This window comes from Microcebus murinus, chromosome 23, assembly GCF_040939455.1.
Source record: "Microcebus murinus isolate Inina chromosome 23, M.murinus_Inina_mat1.0, whole genome shotgun sequence".
Taxonomy (NCBI): Eukaryota; Metazoa; Chordata; class Mammalia; order Primates; family Cheirogaleidae; genus Microcebus; species Microcebus murinus.
In genome coordinates this window covers 16,641,318-16,662,293 of record NC_134126.1, presented here as the reverse complement: position 1 = coordinate 16,662,293, position 20,976 = coordinate 16,641,318, and the positions used below count along the sequence as shown (strand labels likewise).

Below are 20,976 nucleotides of genomic sequence, written 5' to 3'. Positions count from 1 at the left end.
ACTATGTTGCCCAGGCTAGACTGGAACTCCAAGACCCAAGCAGTCCTCCTGCCTCAGCCTCCTGAGTTGTTGGGACTATAGGCATGCACCACCATGCCTGGCTTTAGTTTTAAAAATAGTAATAGCTTTGTATATCAGCTGACATTGCTGTATAACAAATTATCCTAACAACCTTAAATCAACCATTTATTCTTTTGAGTCATTTTTTGTGACTATTATTTCTCATGAGTCAGAGGGTCAGCTGGGGATCAGTATATAAATCAAGACTCAACTGGGAGTGGCTCTGTATTTCTCATCCCCCTCCTGTTATCAGCCTGGGCAAGTCCTTCTCATGGTGGTGGCAAGAGTTTAAGAGAGCAAGTTGAAACAAGCAAGGCCTCTTGAAGACTAGCTTGGGACTTGCATACCATCATTTCCAACTCATTCTATTGGCCATAGAAAATCATAATGACTGAACCCAAAGAGTGGGGAAGTGTGTCTCACCCTCAGTTATATGGTGAAGGGTCTAAAAATTTGAGATTAATAATGCAGTCTATCAGAGTATGGTTTAGTATCAGGATATAGCCGATAGCCAGCATTAGGAGCTAGGTTAAAACTCAAGTATTTTAACTTGTACTGCTTTTATACGAATCAAAGATCTGAATAGCATGGAATCATTCCTCAGAAGTCATTCTGTATGGCTACCAGGAGTATGAGGGCCCTAAATCCCTTAGTAATAATTAATATGTATTGAGTGCCGCCTTTGTGCCTAATGCCATATTAAGTTATGGGACTTTAGGAGGTTCAAGTCTAACAACAAAAACAGATCATGGACAAATACTTAGAAGATGGTGTGATACTTCCAATAGTAAAAATAGTTAAAGTATATAAAGGTAGCAACAGAAGAGAGGAGTAATCAACTCTGCTTTGCAAAAAGACATAAAAAACTTTATTGAGTCGGAGATATTCTTATTAAATCCTAAAGGGCATACAAGTCAGTGTTCCCTGCAGAAGAAGTTTAGGTAGAGAAGTACCGTTTGTAGGAAATATTATCGCAGTCTGTTAACACTTTAAAATTAAGAACTATAATTAAAATCTCTTGTTTGTGCCCAGATAATGGAAAAGTCTCTAAGAGCCAAAGAGTAACTTTATATTTAACTCCTTTGTACATTAGTCATTGCGATTCTCAAATGTTGGCATGCATCAGAATCACCTGGAGGACTTGTTGAAACACAGATTGCTGGACCCTACCCCAGAGTTTCTTATTTAGTAGATGTGGTACCAGACCCGAGAATTTGCATTTCTGTAATAACAAATTTCCAGATGATGCTGATGGTGCTGATTGAGGGATAACACTTTGAAAACTATTGATTTATTGAATCCTTTTTATGTAACTGGCACTTGCAATGTGGTGAGTATATAAAAATGAAAAAACAATCCCTGCCCTACAATTGCTCATGGTAGGGTGGTGGAGACAGACAAGTAAATGTATAATGATAGTAGAATGAAATGGATGCTGCAATAAATGGAAATACAGGTTACTATGAGAATACACCAAAGGGGCATCTGAGTCAGAATGAGGTCAGAGGTTGTAGGTATCAATATCTATAAAACCCAGAGAAAACCCTTAGTTCTGAGCTGAGTTTTTAAAAAGTTATAAAAAAAAAAAAAAACCAAAGAAATGACAAATAAAAAAATGACCTTGAGTCATGCTTAGAATGAGACTGGTAATAGTCTTTAATGTTGCCCTTAAGAAATTTGTGATCAAAATGTTTTAGACAAGCTGTTGCTCATATGGAGGACAACATGTCTGAATTATTTTGCAAATAAAAGATATCCTTTCCTTTGCTAATTTTACTTATCTTCAGCTATTTTTTAAGAAACCAGAGAAAACTATTATGTTTATCATGTGTGATTGTATTTTTTCACAAAAACTGCTATAAATTTTATGTATGGCAGAATATAGACAAAACTAGACTGGAGGAGGAACAGTCAGAGCTAGTGAAACACAGTTGGTTAGGCAGCTTGACCTGAGAATTCAGGTGCTGAGCCCACAGAATAGGATTAGCTCTTCATAGCAGTTGTAGGGTAGTGTGAGACTATGGGACACAGTGACAACTTTGCTCAAGAACAGTACTAATGCAATGGATATTAGGCCATGGACTCAGGCAGGGCTATAGATAGCTCTCACTTGGACATGGTAAGCTAGGTGATGACTTCAGACAGGAATTTATTAGAGGTATACTTGAAGTAGGCATCTGATTGGTCAGTTGTTCAAGTTATATGCCCAGAACATGGAGAGAGAACATTTCAAGTAGCTGGGCTAGTTTAGAGAAACAGAACTATGCTCCTGAGGTTGTCTTGGTAATAAAGACATTGTGCCCTTTTTATGAAGCACTCCCGAACTATGCTGTCGTCTCAACAGGAATAATGGTCTGTGGGGCTTGTGGCTATCTGTCCATTTACATTTTTAAATCAAAGACATATACCTAAAGCTATGTAGAACATTTCATTTTAAATAGTTATGCTACCCGTGGTAAAGGAAGCTAAAGACAAGAAGAAATTATAAATAGAATGTTCAAACTTTAAAATCATGTAGTGCAAATTTTATGGAAGCTGAACTGTTAACGGAAATTATTTGTAGGGCTTTTTGTTTGTCCTTTTATGATATAAATTAATTAACAATGAAATCTTGTAACCTTTTTCTTAGCACACATCTGTGGATGGGTATACTGAACCACACATCCAGCCTACCAAGTCAAGTAGCAGACAGAACATCCCCCGGTGTAGAAACTCCATTACGTCAGCAACAGATGAACAACAGCCTCATATTGGAAAATACCGTTTACAAAAAACAATAGGGAAGGGAAATTTTGCCAAAGTGAAATTGGCAAGACATGTTCTAACTGGTAGAGAGGTAAGTTTACATGATGCCTTTTAACATTTGCCTGTACCCCTCTGGAGTCTTATTAAAAAGCTTTCCTTAGCTGATATTGAGAAATAAATGACAGTAGCAGTGTGGTAAACAATGGGATATCTGTGAATAGAAGACTGTTAGGTAGAGCTACATCAGGACATGAAAGTTGATCTTTTAACATTTAGAAAAGAATCAACCCTCTATGTCAGCATCTCTTATAAATCAGGCATGATGCAAGTGAGCTTTCCTCAGGCTTCTGACTTTCATTGTGTGGTTTCTGTGAACATTTCTAATTACCATAGCAACCCAACAAGGGTAGGATAAGTTCTTATTGATTACTGCTTAAGATAAATCAGGTATAAATATGTAGAAAGTCAGCAATTAATTTTGATTTGTTTAGAGACCACATTGAGTGAGTATTACTGTACAGGTGGTTTTCTCAGGTAGTAAGACAGTTGAATTTCTAAAATCCCAGGCATGTGTTTTAAATTATGTGTATTTATATATTAAAAGATTATATATTTGCACATGTATGCATTTTGTGTGTATGTGTATATATACATATATACAATATGTATATACATATCTGTATGTTGGGGTTAAAGACTTTATTTAAATAAATAGCTAATATTTTGTATTATATTGTATAATGTTTATTATATTATTGTACAGTATATCTGATTAGGACATTGTAAAAAAATCTCAACCATGAAATGTTTTTTAATAAGTTCTCACTTTGCTCTATACCATAATATAATTGTCACTTCCCATTGAATTGAACTCTTCCTGTCCATTCTGACTCCAGGAGCTATTCTAAGTCTACACTTGGAAGAGCCTTAGATATTCAAATCCTATTTTGTCAGTTTGCTATAAGTAAGCTTGGGTATCCAGTCTCTCTACTCATGTAAGCATTTTATTCACATAATACTTAACTTACTGTATGTTTATAAGCCACTTCTCTCTCTAATTGTTGCTTGTCAAGATCATGAGTAAAAGATTAAGATACAGGATGATTTTTACTTTAAAAGGGGAAACTTGGAAGAAATAACAAAGGCTCAATTTCATTGACTTAAAACCAAATAGGTTAAAGACTTAAGTCAATAGAGTATATTCTAAGGCTGCCAAGTTATCAAAACATTACTGTCCAATTATGTTAACACCCAAATGGAGCTTAATTATATCTTGTTAGGAATGAAACAAAAGATGTTTTCTTTGTAAGTTTTTATTTATTAAAATATGTATTTTCAATATAGTGTAATGTTTCTATTTTTTAGGTTGCTGTGAAAATAATAGACAAAACTCAGCTAAATCCTACCAGTCTACAAAAGGTATTTAATTTAATAATAAAATAATTAGAATGTGAATTTTTAATTAATATGTTGTCTTAAATTTAGAATCAGTCATCCTAAATTTCCTACTATATACAATACTATACCAATATATGAAGAAATTATGTAAAACATAATGTTGTGACTTATTAAGTGGTTTGAAAACTACTGCTTAAATGTATGGGGCATATGAAAAGAATTTATCTCTTTTAATTCAGTAGAATAAAGCTTTGTATCAAATATTTTGAAATATTTGCGATTTGAAGTATTTTTAAGTATTCAGAATTGACCTCTGAAAACTAGACTTTATTAAAATGAATAATCCATTTATCACTAGTGTCTAATGTGTTATCTCTTATATAAAATGTTGTCAGATGGTGACCTAAGCCATTTAAACTTTTGTAAATTTTCAGGTAAAGCCCTAAGACTTCTCTGGTAAGCTTCTTGATTAAAAATCTAGTTATAAGTTAATATTGTCCATAGGAGAGATTCCTTTTATTGCTCACCACTTCTTCTTCCACAAGAACTAGTCTGTTAGATAACTCAGCAGTAAAGGATAGGAACGATTCTTCAAAGGATGAAAATATGAAGTAGCATGGGGAGAAAAGAAAGCAGTTAGGATAGGGATTGCCTTAGTAAAACTAAAACTGTTTCATGTTACTTCATTAATTACTTAAATGGGAATACTTTCTCAGATACACATTTCAATACTTTAAAATGAAGCAAATACTTTAAAATATTTTTAAAATTTAAAAATGAAGCCATATATGCTGTTTGTTTATAGTAAGATAGTATGCATTGTGACTTTCATTAGTATATAATGAGATTAGATCATTGTCACATATATAAATGCAACACAAATGATTTTGAATTCCTAAAACAGAGAGAATCTTGTAAGAAATTTTTAGTAGATGTGTTTAACTATACTAGCTGTGATTTTAGCAGATTAGAAATTTGAGTTTGTGATATCAAAACTTTCTTCCCACTTGGCTCATTGCCAGATATCTCAGTTTATTTTTATATATTTCTTCTTGGAGATCTTTCTTTGTACTTACCTGGGACTCCTTTTAAATTTGACAACAAGTATAACTTTTCATAGCACTGGTATTTCTGCTCAGTGAGAACATGAAAGCTCTGCTGGATTCTAATTTTTCTGTGAATGCGAGATGATATATTATGAGTCTCTTCTGGAAGACATTCTTTTCTTCTAGCACCATTCTTTCTGTTAACTATGATTCATTTGTGTGAGTAACAAAAAGGCATCCTCCCAAAGAGTTACCCAAAGGTGCTGGTTTTACTGGGCTGGAGCCACAGTGGGACAGATTTTTGCTCACCTCTGTGCTGAGAAGCCTTTTAAAATGCACACACTGCCTAATTGTGCCCAGTGGCCCTTGTCCATGGCCCACCTGGCTTTTCTACTTTTCTTGGATTTAGCTATGGATTACTCTGGTAAATTGAGTGACTTTAAATGGCATTTAGAAGTACTCAGGCCTGTTGTGCTAGCTGAGATACACAGTAATGTGATCCCTACTCTGTCTTTCTCAAGGGGGCCCAAAGAAGGTTGTATAACCAGCGTTGTGCTTATTGAAAGATGTGAAAACGAAGCTGAATGTTGCTTTATTTATCTGAATAACATAAAAAGTAAACTTGATGACAAGTAATTCCTGTTACAAAATCTGCTAATTTTGCTGATGATATTGTTTTTTCAAATAGGCATATAAAAAGGATACAATTTTGTTTAATCTGTGAAAATAAAAGTAAAGATTAAGATTCACTAATGTAGCCAGTACACTGTGTGTTTGTTGTTTTTAAAATAATTTACGTTTATGTTCATGGATAATCTTACCTCCGGAAGTGTTTGGTTAAATCTTGTTCTGATTTGATCTGAATTTAATTTGATCCCCTTTTATTCTCTTCTGTGTATGATATATTTATAGGAAATGTTGCCTTCCTTTGCCAACATCAGTGATAGATAAAAGAATCTAAATTTGATGTGCCAACTGTTTAAAACTTCTAAAATACAAAGTTCTTAAAAGCAGTTTGGTCTTTGGGATTGTTAAGCATCTTGTTGGCTTCAACATTGTTCATATAATATGCTTATATTATTTGTATCACATATTTTGAATTAATGGAATCCAATTTAATTTGTCATACTTTTAAAAGTATTTACAGTAGATACCATATTTACTTCTTCCTCTTCAAAGTGTGAGTCCCATGCTTTGGAGTGTTTTTTGGAGGATTGTCCATAAACCATACTAAGGATCCCTGGGTAGCAACCTAGTAATGTTGAAGGAAAAGCAAAAATAGTGAAGCAGTATTGTTCATAGTTCATAAATTTGAAATGTAAGATTATCATTTTCTCAGAAAATTCCACTGATATTAAAACTTGGACACGTTAGTTTACACACAAATGACAAAATTGTATTAGTCTGTTTCAGCTCATAATCACCAGGATGCAGTTTATATTTGCCAGCGTTTTTATATCTTCTGTGTATTGTTTATTAATTTACATTTTCTTTTTTTTTTCTTTTTTCTTTTAAATCTTTTTTTTATTTTATTTCGGCATATTATGGGGGTACAGATTTTAAAGTTTCAATAAATGCCCTTTCCCCCCTGCCCCTACAAGTCTGAGTCTCCAGCATGACCATCCCCCAGATGGTGCACATCTCACTCATTATGTATGTGTATACCCGCCCTCCTCCCCCCTCCCCCCTGCCCAATACCCTATTACCGTGGTACCTATGTGTCCACTTAGGTGCTGCTCAGTTAATACCAGTTTGCTGGTGAGTATATGTGGTGCTTGTTTTTCCATTCTTAGGATACTTCACTTAGTAGTATGGGTTCCAGCTCTAACCAGGAAAATATAAGATGTGCTATATCACCATTGTTTCTTAGAGCTGAATAGTACTCCATGGTATACATATACCACATTTTATTAATCCATTCTTGGATTGATGGGCACTTGGGCTGTTTCCACAGCCTTGCGATTATGAATTGTGCTGCTATAAACATTCAAGTGCTGGTGTCTTTTTTGTAGAGTGTCATTGGATCTTTTGGGTAGATGCCCAGTAATGGGATTGCTGGATCAAATGGTAGATTCACTTGTATCACTTTAAGGTATCTCCATATTGCTTTCCACAGAGTTTGAACTAGTTTGCAGTCCTACCAGCAGTGTAGGAGTGTTCCCCTCTCCCCATCCACGCCAGCATCTATTGTTTGGAGACTTTTTGATAAAGGCCATTCTCACTGGAGTTAAGTGATACCTCATTGTCGTTTTGATTTGCATTTCCCTGATGATCAGAGATGTTGAGCATTTTTTCATATGTTTGTTGGCCATTCTTCTGTCTTCTTCAGAAAAGTTTCAGTTCAAGTCTTTTGCCCACTTTTTAATAGGGTTATTTGATTTTTTCTTGCTGATATTAATTTACATTTTCTATTTTTCTGTGATGCATTATATTCCAAGTTTATGAAAATGGCTTAGTGATTCAGAAGTGATTTTCTGAGTAGTAAAACCTGTAATGAAATTAAAAACAAGACTTCTTACAACTCAGAATTATGTTGTTCAATAACAGAGGACTGCTGCTTTAAAGTTATATAGAATGTGTATCCCTGTGCTAGGACAGTGATTTTAGACAAGCATGAAAAGTATTAAAAACTTAAATAATTAACCTCTGAGAATTAGTCCTTCCTGAAATGAGTAATCCATTTTCCAATGTCTGGTGTGTTATCTGTTATATAAAATGTTGTCAAACAGTGGCCTAAACCATTAAAGTTTTTGTGAGTTTTTGGATAAAGCCCAGAGATATCTCTGGTAAGCTAATTAAGTTTTCCAGAACATCTGCAAAATGATCTTTGTCATGTTGAAGAATTTGGTCACTAAGGTAGAAAAGAGAATAGAACCATGGCAGCAATATTCGGAATTCACTGTCTTAGCAAATTATCAAGAAAGCAAACTTGTAAAATCAATCACAAAATTATTGACAAATATTTTGATCAAGGAGAGAGCAGAAACAGCTCTTTGGCAATATTCCTTAACAAGTGTCTCTGTTGGACATATGCTGAAATATCAGTTACTCTCACATATGCATGCTTTATAGTATGTTTCACTTTATAAAATACCTGAACAACACTACTTTTGTGCTGAATACTTCTCCCATACAGTTCTTGTCACATATGTGGATCATTTGGAGAAAAAAACTTAACCAATTCCTTACGTGGGTCAATGAAAATCTAAGTGATAAGAGGATTGGCATTTTGTGAACTGGGTTTGTAGACTGCAAAGGTTTTCTTTTAATCAGTAATGATGAAAACAGTATTAGGGCTTTTTTTGAGGAGTGAGAGTCAGAGTATTCTGCAAGGAATGCTACTGCTTTGTGAATAAATAAGATTATAACTAATGCCCAGTCACTCATTCCTTCATGCTTCACGAAATTAGTGGTCAGCAACATGCCTCCTATCTTGATTTGGTTTTGAATAAAATACTGAAAGCAGAGTTTGTTATAAAATCATAGCTATTGAGGGTTGTGTCTCTTTAGCATGCAGTGTGAACAATTGGTGGGAGGTATACCTTTCACACTCAGATATGATGGATTTTGAGGGAAAAGATGTTCAAACAAGTTTTTTTAAGGTAATACCAATAATATTCATATTTAGCTAAAATGTCAATAGTTTAAATGTTGAGTATGAGATAACCAGATTTTCTGAGCAGACCAAACTATACAATTCACTGCATGTAGGTTATTGGAGAAAGGGCTCAATGACATATTATTAGGCATGTTTAACATACAAATGTTGCATACAAATATGAAAAATACCTTCCAGAGCAAGCATATCCAAAGAGTATATTAAGAATCTACTGTCTAATATCCCTGAAGTTGAAACTTTCAGTTTTTCAACTTTTGAGTGAGATAAATAAGCTCAGCAACCTAGAATTTGTCTGGGAGTTGTACATAATCTTCAGGGAGAGATATTTTTATAAGGGTGGATCCAATATTCAATCTGAGGAATAATCTTTGGAATTATCTGAAACATCACCTAATGCTTATTCCTTTTCCCAATCAATCTGTGATTGTGACTTGGGATTTTTTTTTTTAATTTAATAAAAATAAAAAGTTTACATAAAGAAAAGTAACAGAAGTGCAAACTGTCTTATATAGCTCAAGCTAAATATCACTGTGTTTAACACATGTGCTCATTAGTTAGTTCTTAATCCAACAAATATTTATTGAAAAGATTATATTTTTATTTTCTCCTGGTTTTTTTTTTTTTTTTTTTGGCTCCTCCTTTTCCATTTATTTTTGATAGGGTATTTGTCCTTTTGCTGGCCACTAAATGTTGGAATTCTGCAAGGCTTGGTTCTAAGACTTTTCTTCTCTTTCTGTATTCTTTTTCTAGGCTGTCTCAAAGGTAACCGTGGTTTAAATTATCATCAGTAGGCAAACTCACAGATGTGTCTCTTCAACTCAGACCTCCCCTAAATTTGCTTATAATCTTCTCTCAAAGACACCACAAACTCATTATGTCCAAAACTGAGTTTATGATCCCTGCCCCATCTCCTCAGTGCCTTGCCCACTTGGTCCTTTTCCAGTCTTTTCTCAGTGAATGGCACTGTCTGTCCCCAAGTTGTGCAAGCCAGGAACCTTGGAATCATCCTTGGCTCCACACTTTTCCATATGCTTACCATGTAATCCATCCTTGAGTCTTGCTGATTTGATTTCTTGCCAACTTTTAGGCCATTTAAAAAATCAAATTCATCAACATGGCATAAAAGGCCCTACCCTCCTCTTCTACTTCATGGACCACCAACTCCCCATTGCTTCTCCCTGCTCTCCTCAGCCCCCACTCCTCCAGCTTCAGTGACTGTCTTCCATCTGCTCCTTCCTACTCATATTCTTTATTCCAGCCACAGGGCCTTTGCAACTTTCTCCCCACCCTCTGAGCAAGGCTTATCTCTCCCTCTTCCCTTAGTCCATACTCATCCCTCCCATTTCAGCACTTCTTCAGGGAAACCTTTCCTATTCTCTACAACAGTGTTAAATCCCCTGCTTGAAATCAAATACTTCATAACCAAAGATTATTTATAAATAATCACTTTATTTGTTTTGGTTTGGGTAGTAGTTTTGTTTGTTGGTGCTTTCTGGTTTTGATTTGTTTTGTTTTATTTTGATGTCTGCATTCTGCTTCTAACTCTTAAAACCTCTGTTCTAATTGCTTGGCTTTTATTAGCTGCAAAGCATACATCCATTTCGACATTTTCAAGAAACTACTTAAGATTTACCAAAATAAATAAATGGAAGAATTTTCTCTTGAAGGAAATGGAGGAGGCTGAGACTCTTTGAATCACCTATGAATTTTAGATTAACCATCTGGCTTTTTTTAAAGTCATAGTCTTATTTAGTTATTTTAAGAGTTATACTCCCCTTTTTTCCCCTAAGTTGGGCAGCTTGTTGATATAGTAAACTAGTCTATTTTTAATTTTTGGATGGGGATTTCAAAATGTCTTTCCCATTTAAAAAAATTACTTTCTCATGATATTTATTTATTGTGCTAAAATGTTTCATTTCTAATCTTTTTTTAAAAGAAAATAAAACATTACAGATATAGTTGAAGCCCATGTGTTATTTCTTGATTCCAGTCCCATCTTTTTCTACCTAGAAATAGCTATTATTCTGAATTTGGTCTGTCTTATTTCTATTCAAACTTTAAAAAAAATTTTTTTACATATGATTATTTGTACATAAAATACAATATATTATTTATTTTTATACTTCCTATCCTTCTGTAACTTTTTAAAACATTGTCCTATAGTTTTATTAATGTAGGTTATATAGTCTAGTTTGTTTATTTTCACTATTTTTATTGTATCCCATTGTATGAATATGCATGGCTTATTTATTTACCCCTTAATATATAATACAGTTCATTCATTGTCCTGTTGGTAGAATTCATTGTTTTGGGTTTGTATTTCATTTTGTTTTTCTAGTTAACTTGAGTTCTTCTTCTCTAAGTGGAATTGCTGTATTGAAAAGTGTACATATCCTCAACTTTACTAGATAATGTCAAATTGCTCTTCAAGGTGGTTAAACCAATTTCTACTTCTGTCAACACTATATGAGATTTACTGTTGCTCCACATTCTTGCCAACACTTTAAATTATCATATTTTTAAAAATTTTTGCCAATGTTATGGATGTGAAATTATATCTAATTTTAATTTGAATTTCCGTGATTTCTAATGAGATTGGCCATATTTTCCAGTTTAATCTATTTTTAAGTTTAATATTTTCTTTTTGAAATTATTTAATCTCACATGTCAAACAATTACATTTACCGAGCACCAACGTGTACCCAAAATTTCTTAGGAGAGACTCAAGTAATATAAAATTTGTACCAGTTAATAAGAATTATAATTAATTATAATTAGAATTATAATTAATTATAATTAGAATTATAATTAATATTTTAATCTATCTATGAGACAAAACTTTGGGCAACTGGCACAGCCTATCATTTAAAGAGTACTTACTTCCATTACTTTGCAATGAATAATTGACTACAAGTTACCAAGTTTAGGAAGAAATACTGAATAATCATTTTACTTTTTTAGTTCTAAACCATCTAATTTATATTCATTCAATTATATTTAGATCTCTCTGTGCTATTACTTCATGAGAAGAGCTTAAGAAGTTATCTTAAATTGTTATAGTGCTATTAGCAATAATTTTATAAAATATTTGACATCCCAGAAAGATGGCTGAAGACTAAAAAAAACCTGACATGATGATCCTAGAAGTTAAAAAGCAGAAAGTTTAATCTGTAGGATTCTGTCAACATAGGCAAATTGTGTATACGTAATCCCTCAATGAATGGCATATCTGAGAGTCTAGATAAGGACCTAGCGGTCCCTTGGAACTCAGTGTCACCTGCAGGGTAAAGCAGCACCTACACTTTACACTAATAAGCTAGTAAACTTGTCAAAGATACAGGGAGGATTTTTACAAAGATTGCAATGAAGGCAAAGAAGGGCTCCTGTCTCTCCTAAATTCCAAATCAGAGCAAAATACTTGAAAGGCGAGGAAGGCTGTGTGCTGAAAGGCACAAGATCTGCATGTCACCCTTCTTCTACTATCCCCGTTTTTCTGTGACTCTGAAGACAGCCTAGAAGAGCTCTCACAGGAGGAGCAAACTTGATCACTGCCTTCATCAAGTTCCCAGTGACCACAGCATTGCCCTCCGTCTGCCTCAAGAGCCAGCAAGCGATGAAGAAGTCCTGTGACACTGAAGAGGCCAAGGGCAACACGGTGGCGGTCTGATGGAGAGAAGGTGATGTGCATCTGACTGGCCCCTGACTGTGATACTTTGGGTATAACCAGAATGAAGACTGTCTATGCCAAGTGCAATTGGCTAGTTCTAAATATAACATGTTTTCGTACCAGCATAAATGAAAAAAAAGTAATAGGCAGAAGGAAGAAATAGGAAGAAACAAAGAGTAGTTGAGAGGAGAAAAGGAAGATGCCCATAATTGAGACGAATACTGATGGACACTAGTGGAGTTTGGCTAATTCTGACCTGAGTCCTAGCCAGGAAAGGCTGAATTGAAAAGTAAATATCTCTCCAAAGAATTGAAGATTGTTTATTAACTTCAGTTATCTGGAATAAAGCCAGGAGCCAAGGAGGAAACAAGGCCTGTGGACAACTAGAATAGCCTAAATAGTAAAGTCTCTGCCTTTTAATCATAGAAGACCCATCTCAAGCCCTCACTCAGAACTTACTTCTCTAATTTAACATACGACTGTAACAAACTTTGACCTTAATTTCCAGCCCACAGCAATCCTGAAACAGTAAATTTGAACAGGATTAGTGAATTCAGAGCTCTCCTGCTAAAATTTATGAGTGCTAGAAACATTATAACATCATGGTTTGAAAATGAGAAAAAAAAAAATACAACTAAAAACTAGAATCAGAAACTCAATTGGTAGTATGGGACTAATGTACTTGCAAACACCTCTACTTTGCATACTTGTACGTAGATCATGTGATATAATGATTGACTTTTTAAATAATAACTCTCCTTTTCAGGGTAAACTTCTTATCATAGTATAAATGTCTGCTCTGCTTCTCCTCTCGACCCTCTCCACTTTCCTGAGGAAGAGCAAGCACGGAAAGGTTGGCACCCTTGCCGGCAAGGGTCTGCTCTGGGTTACAAGATCACATGTGTTTATGTGGCTCACTGTCTTTCCCTCTCCCTGCTGAGTTTGAATCATGCAGCTCTCACAGAAAACTCTGACATTAGCTCCAGTCTCCTTCAGTGCAGCCAACTGGAAAATAAAGAGTTTTAGGCAGAGGTTAGGGGGAGTCATGGAGAGGAAGAGATTTCTTAGACCTTTGTGGAAGCCATGTGTTACTCTTCAGTTGGCCAGAATTCCCTAGATTTGGAGGGTTGGTCTGGTAGTCTGCCGTAAAAAAATACCACAGACCAAGTGACTTAAACAATGGAAATGTTCTCGTAGTTCTAGAGTATGGAAATGCAAGATGGGTGTTGGCAGATTTGTCTTCTCCTGAGTCCTCTCTCCTTGGCTTATACATGGCCTTTTCTCTGTGCCAGTTCATCCCTGCTACCTCTTCCTCTTGTAAGGACACAGTCATACTGGATTAGGACCCAGCCTTCCGATCTCATTTAACCTTAATTATCTTAAAGGCTCTATGTCCACGTAGAGTCACAGATTCACACTGGGGGTTAGGGATTCAACATAAGAATTTGGGGGAGGTGTGAGATACAGTTTAGTTCCTAACAGTTAGTGACCCAAATCCAGCTGATAATTCAGGTGTTTTTTGGGGAGGAGGGATGATTGATGGGACAGGATTCTGGCATTTCATTATCTTTACTCAATATACCACATAACACAACTTAATTACTCTTTGTAACAGCAATCACTCTTCCTCTTTCCTCAACTGCTTACCATTTTTAGCCAACACACACCCAACTCACACACACCTTCATGTTCTTATTATGATTTTTTTCTCCTTGTCAAAAACTGATGCAGGAGAGGAAACTAAAGATTGAACAGTCTATTCAAGGTAATCTTTGAGATGTAGGTATCTAATGACTGTGTGTTATTATTTAACTTGAATAAAAAATTATTGTCTGATAAGAACTTTGGCCCTGCCTATAACTGTTTTCCTTGCTTCCTCTCCAGATGGAAGTGGAGTGGCCTTCTGTTTAGGTACTATTTTTGTTAGATGCCCCAATTTTCACAAGATGATTTTAATTCTATCCCCAGCTCATCTCTGTTCTTTGTAGAATAGAATAACTACATTCCAGGTACAAGTCTGCAGCTAAATTTGTGAACTCTGTGCAAGTTAAAAGATCTGCTTATAAAATAATTAAATAAACAAACAAAAAAAATCCAGTACTTATGAAGGAATGCTGGAAGAGTATTACTTTATTTCTTTAGTTATTCTGAAACATTAATATGTTTCAATTAGTTTTGAGATGTGTCCCAGCCAGTTTACTTAGAAGAGAAAACTACCAAATTTGCCAATAATTTCATAAAAGTTAACTAGAGTAAATTCAAGATTATCCATATGTCAATGTGGTCCTCGCTGTTTTGCAGTTTGATGTGCTTTCTCGAGCAAGGAAAGGAATTAGAATTAAGATACCACGTATGTTATTCATGCTGTAGCTTAGTGGGCCACCCTTCCAAGTATATGGGAAATGTCTATGCCAGTTAAAGAGTAAGATAAAAGCTTTCTTCCATAATGCAGTAAGGAACTGTTAATTGAAAAACTACGTTAAAGTAAAGAATTATTGAAATGATATAAATATTGACCGTTTTGATTGAATACACAAATATATATCCATTGACCAATCTTTTCATGTATGGCCAAGCCTTTTTTTTTTAAATTGAGTCTGCTGGCATTCTGCTATGTTTATCTTACTTTATAAATCATACTCATAAACTCACAATACATTTTCTACTATTTCCAATTTTGTTTCTTTCTTTTTTTAAATTAATGACGAGAGAATTGAGTCATACTTAGGAAGCAATCTGAGAGTAGAAACCTGGATTTTATTTTAATCCTTTATCTTTCCCATACCTAGTTGGACAGCAATTTCTGTAGCAACTTTTGTGTAATATTTTCAGAGTATCAACTTTGTTTGTTAAACAACAAATGTGCAAGTCACTAATTTATATAAAATTTAATTGTGTTGGACAGACTTTAAGGCAACCTCCAATGATCCCTGCCTTCTAGTGTTTATACCTCTGTATAATACCTTCCCCTTGAATATGAACAAGAGCTATTACTTGCTTCTCTAACCAGTGGAATGGGGAAAAGATGATAGAATTTCACTCTCGTGATTACATTATGTATACTATAAGACTATCTTGCCAGCAGACTCTCTTGAGATTATCCTTGCTGGTTTGAAAAAGTAAATGGCCATGTTGGAGAAGTCCACTGGGCAAGGACCTATGGGCAGTCTCTGAGAGGTAAAGGTGGTCTCCAGCTAAAAGCCAGCAAGAAGCCAGAGTTCTCAGTCCTATAGCTAAAAGGAAATGAATTCTGCCTATAAATATTTTACCTTGGAAGTAGATTCTTCCCCAGTCAAGCCTCCACATGAGAACCAGCCTAGACCTCGATTGCAGGCTTGTGAGACCCTGAGCAGAGGACCCAGTTAAGCTGTGCTTGGAATACTGAGCCACAGAAACTGTGAGGTGATAAATGTGTTGAAAGTTGCTATGCTGTGGTACTTTTACACAGCAATAGAAAAGTAATACATTAGTTAAATTACCTATTTGCAGCAACAACTACAACTGGCAGACAAGTTTGGTACCTCGAAAACCTTTGGTAAGCATGCTGCCCAACTGGAGGGAGTGGAGGGATGCAGGATTCTTATAGTTTAACAGATAAATAAAATTTTAATAAGAAAGCAAGAATAGGTGAAGAAAGCAGAGGTAGTAATTCATTTTTATATTATATATAAGTGTAGGAGAGTAAGATTGATATCAGGGACTTTTTCTGTTAGGAATATATAATAGTGGTAATACAAATAAATACAAATGAGGCTTATAATAATTATAGTGCTATTCATATTAACAACAAGTTCAAAAACTTTAAAATGTATAATATAGTGTAACAAAACCAAAATAAGGACTATTTCTTCTATTTCTGTAAAGAGTGTCATTGGTCTTTTGATAGGGATTATATTGAATATGTAGATTGCTTTGGGTAGTGTTGTCAATTTAACAATGCCAGTTCTTCTGATCCATGAGCATGGGATATGTTTTCATTTGTTTGTATCCTCGTCAGGTTCTTTCATCAGTATTTTATAGTTTTCATTGTAGAGGTCTTTCACTTCTTTGTTAAATTTATTCCTAATTATTTTTTTGTAGCTATTATAAATGAGATTGTCTTCTTGATTTCTTTTTCATCTAGTTCATTATATATAGAAATGCTACTGATTTTTGTGTATTAATTTTGTATCCTGCAACTTCACTGAAATTGTTTATCAGTTCTAAGAGTTTTGTGGTAGAATCTTTAGGTTTTTCTGTATATAAGACGATGTCATCTGCAAATGGGACAATTTGACTTCCTTCTTTCTAATTTAGAGATGCCCTTTATTTCTTTTTCTTGCTTAATTGCTCTGGCTACATGGTTGTTTATAGCAGCTTTGTTTATAATTGCCAAAACTTGGAAGCAACCAAGATGTTTTTCTGTAGATGAATGGAGAAATAAACTGGTACATCCAGACAATGGAATATTATTTAGCACTAAAAGGAAATGAGCTATCAAGCCATGAAAAGACATGGAGGAAACTTAAATGCATATTGCGAAGTGAAAGAAGCCAAACTGGACAAGGCAAAACTGGAGAGAGTAAAAAGATATGTGGTTGCCAGGGTTTAAGGAAAAGGGAAGGAAGAATAGGTGGAACACAGAGGATTTTAGTACAGTGAAATCATTCTGTAGAATAATAAAATGGTGAATACATTTGTCTACACCCATAGAATGTATAGTAGCAAGAGTGAACCCTCATGTAAACTGTGGTCTTTGTGATAATGACGTGTCAATATAGGTTCATCATTTGTAACAAATACACTACTCTGGTTTGGGATGTTGATATTGGGGGACCCTGCACATGTATAGTGGGAGGGAATATGTGGAAACTCTGTGCTTTCTGCTCAATTTTGCTGTGAACCTAAAACTGCTCTAAAAATAAAGCCTCGTGTGTGTGTGTGTGTGTGTGTGTGTGTGTGTGTGTGTGTGTGTGTGTGTGTAAAATTCTAATGTTACTTTCTTTGACTTTTCCTGGTTTACATAGCTGAGCAAGGCAATTTGGTCAATGAATGTGGGTCAGGTGTTCATTTTGATCAGAGGTCAGTGGTATGCTAATAGCTGCTTTTCAAAACCTGTTAGCCCTGTTTGGGAGGTGAAAAGTCCAAAACCCTGAGGGGCCTTTCTGGGTAGAGGCTGCCTCCCACTGTATGAGGCTCCAGTCAGCAAAATCGTCAGTAACAAAGACTTGAAGCTCAAAGGGGTCATTAGAGCTGTGGGGCCCACAGGTAGAAGCGAGCAGGCTCAGAGTGCACACTCAGTAGTTCTTCAGTGCTAGGCCTTCAAATGCAGAATGGGGCAAGCAGAGAGCAGGGAGTAATTTGGCAAGACCTAATAAAATTGAAGATGCATGTATCCCACTATCAAAAAAATAAGTTTCTGGGTATCTACCCTAGCAATACATGTGAAGAATGTTCATTATAGCACTATTTGCAATAGTGAAAAAGTAGAAATAACTTAAGCATTTTCAGTAGGATCATTTCCTCATATAATGTAATAGATTAAAACAGCAATTAAAATAGATAAACCAGATCTATACATAAATGGGAGTAAATCTCAAAAAACATGGTGTTGTGTGGAAAATAAGTTTAGAAAGATATATTCAATAACTGCATTTATCTAAAGTTAAAAACATAAAAAGTAGTATTGCTATTTATGTAATAAATGTAGAAAAAGTATAAAAGTATGTGGGATGATATGTACCAACCTTAGGGTAGTAGTTATCTCTAGGGTGTGAAGGAAGAAAGAGTTGGAGTGAGTCTCTAGCTATGACTGTAATAAATAATATCTTAATAATACTTTATTAAAGTAAAATTATTAACTAAAAATTTATAATTTTTCTTTTAAGAAATCTCTTACAAATATGGCAGAATATTAACATCATTTGTTTAATCTTGGTGGTGGACATAGAAGTGTTATTTTGATTTTTGTACTTTCAACAAATTTATAATTCATAATTATAAATAGGAAGAAGAACATTCATTCAGTTAGAGAGGGACAGCTTGTGCAAGGTCTTAAGTAAGGAAAGATCTTAGCAAGTTCAAAGAACTGAGAGAAAAATGCTGGATAGCTTGAGTACAGTCCGCTAGGAGCAAGAGTATCGTGAGATAAAGTTGGAGAGGTAAGCAGGATCTTGATTTTCAGGGCCTGGCAGCCAATGTTCAAGATTATGGGTTTTGTTCTAATGACATTAGGAACCCACTAATGGATTTTAAGTAATGGAGTGCTGTGTTGATAATGGATTAGAGGATGAGGGGACACAACAAAGAGTCAGAATAGATGTACAGAGACCAGTGTGACAATGATGTCAGAAGTTGATGGAGCTGAGATAAATTGTGGGTAGAGTCAACATGTCTTAGTAATAGATATGATGTAGAAATTTTGGGAGAAGGGCTTTTTCACCTTGGGCCTGGCAGAATGGCTCCCACAAAGAAGGGTGGAAATAAGAAGGATCATTCTGCCATCAGCATGCCATCAACATTCACAAGCGCACCTGTGGAGTGGGCTTCAAGAAGCATGCCCCTCAGGCACTCAAAAAGATCTGGAAATTTGCCATGAAGGAGATGGGAACTACAGATATACGCATTGATACCAAGCTCAGCAAAGCTGTCTGGGCCAAAGGAGTAAGGAATGACCCATATTGTATCCGTGTGCAGTTGTCCAAGAAACATAACAAAGATGAAGATTCACCAAACAAGCTCTGTACTTTTGTGACCTATGTACCTGTTACCACTTTCAAAAATCGGGCCGGGCGCGGTGGCTCACGCCTGTAATCCTAGCACTTTGGGAGGCCGAGGAGGGCAGATTGCTCAAGATCTAGAGTTCGAAACCAGCCTGAGTGAGACCCCGTCTCCACCAAAAATAGAAAGAAATTAACTGACCAACTAAAAATATATATATACAAAAAATTAGCCGGGCATGGTGGCACATGCCTGTAGTCCCAGCTACTCGGGAGGCTGAGGCAGTAGGATTGCTGAGCCCAGGAGATTGAGGTTGCTGTGAGCCAGGCTGACGCCACGGCACTCACTCTAGCCTGGGCAACAAAGTGAGACTCTGTCTCAAAAAAAAAAAAATCTATAGACAGCGTGGAAGAGAATTTACTGCCAATTGTCAGATATGTCAAATAAAGTTATGAAACCAAAAAAAAAATTGGAGAGGTGTTGTTAACGATGATTCTAAAGTTTGTTTCATTAGGTACTTAATAGACCTACCGAGCTGGGGAAACCAGGAAAGTATCAAATTTGGTGTGAGAAATCAAGTATTGGGTTTGAATTCCTGTGACAGCTAAGTGAAAATATTGAGTAGGTACGAGCGGGCAAACGTTGGGATGAGAAATTTAAAGGTGGGAATCAGCAGTAAATTAATGATACTTTTGAAGCCATGATAAATCATCCAGGAGGAGCATATAGAATGAGATGACAAGGGGGTGAAAAGCTGAGCGCTGGGGAGCTCCATGTTTAAAGATTGAGTAGACGGAGAAAGGCTTTAGTGAAGATTGAGTGAATGGCCGGCCAGTGAGGCAAGAGGACAGTCAGGAAGATGTGCTGTCAGAGCCAGGGCAAGAGATGATCTCAAGTATACTGAAGACCACTGAGAGGTTAAGTGGGTTGCTCTTTGTCCCAAATTTAAAATGAAAATATATTTTACAATTGTAAAAAGTACCCATCTTGAACATGAATGAACTTGCCTTGATATTCTATTTACTGATATATAATTTTTAATTATTAAAGTTGTAAGTATCACAGACTTAAAAATTTATTTATATGAACGTACGTGTGTGCACACACACATATACACATACAAACTTTCTCCTGGATTTTACGTAGGAATTATTAAGTATAGCTAGGGCAAGCTTCTTGTAGCAGGTAAGCCTTAACTAGGTTTTTCTATTAGGGTGGAATTTTATTGATGCATTTTTGTATTATATTTCTTTTTTTAATTGTGGTAAAATATATAAATCTACCTAAAAATGCTGCTGAATCTTTCATAAAAATATCTGATCAACTAATACAGATGATTTTAAAGAGTCAGACCACCCAAGGAAGATTGTTTCTAGATAAAGATCATGTGCAGAATAATTTAGTTTCATTTCTACAATATTTTTCTTTCGTTCCTGTCATAGGGAATAGTGGAATACTATGTAGGTTTTATTGTTTATAGCATATTCACACCATACACACACAGCCATTTGAGTTCGTGTAGTTAAAATTCTTTTGCAAGCCAAGTCTCAGTGAAGTTAATGTCTCAGTCTACATTACATAGTTTGTTTGTACAGCGTTGAGGCTGAGCAATCTTTTGTTTCAGTTCATTACCAGAATCTTATAGTGTCTTATAAACATATTAATTTCTTCACATAGATATTTTAATGGGCTCTCTGCTTGATTGTTGTTTTTTTAACAGAAATATATCTGTTTTCTTTAAC

The 20,976-nt window shown here is 35.3% G+C and overlaps 1 protein-coding gene and 1 pseudogene across 4 annotated transcripts in view; both read left to right on the top strand.

Moving 5' to 3' along the window:
- Positions 1-20,976, top strand: part of MARK1 (microtubule affinity regulating kinase 1) — a 118,330-nt gene that overhangs the window by 50,039 nt on the left and 47,315 nt on the right. For all 4 annotated transcript variants that reach the window (XM_020284332.2, XM_020284330.2, XM_012791529.3 and 1 more), the window contains exons 2-3: positions 2,690-2,896; positions 4,171-4,224. In XM_020284332.2, the coding sequence (XP_020139921.1) occupies positions 2,690-2,896; positions 4,171-4,224 (261 nt within the window). The remainder of the gene's footprint in view (positions 1-2,689; positions 2,897-4,170; positions 4,225-20,976) is intronic.
- Positions 7,332-20,971, top strand: LOC142863890 (large ribosomal subunit protein eL31-like; annotated as a pseudogene).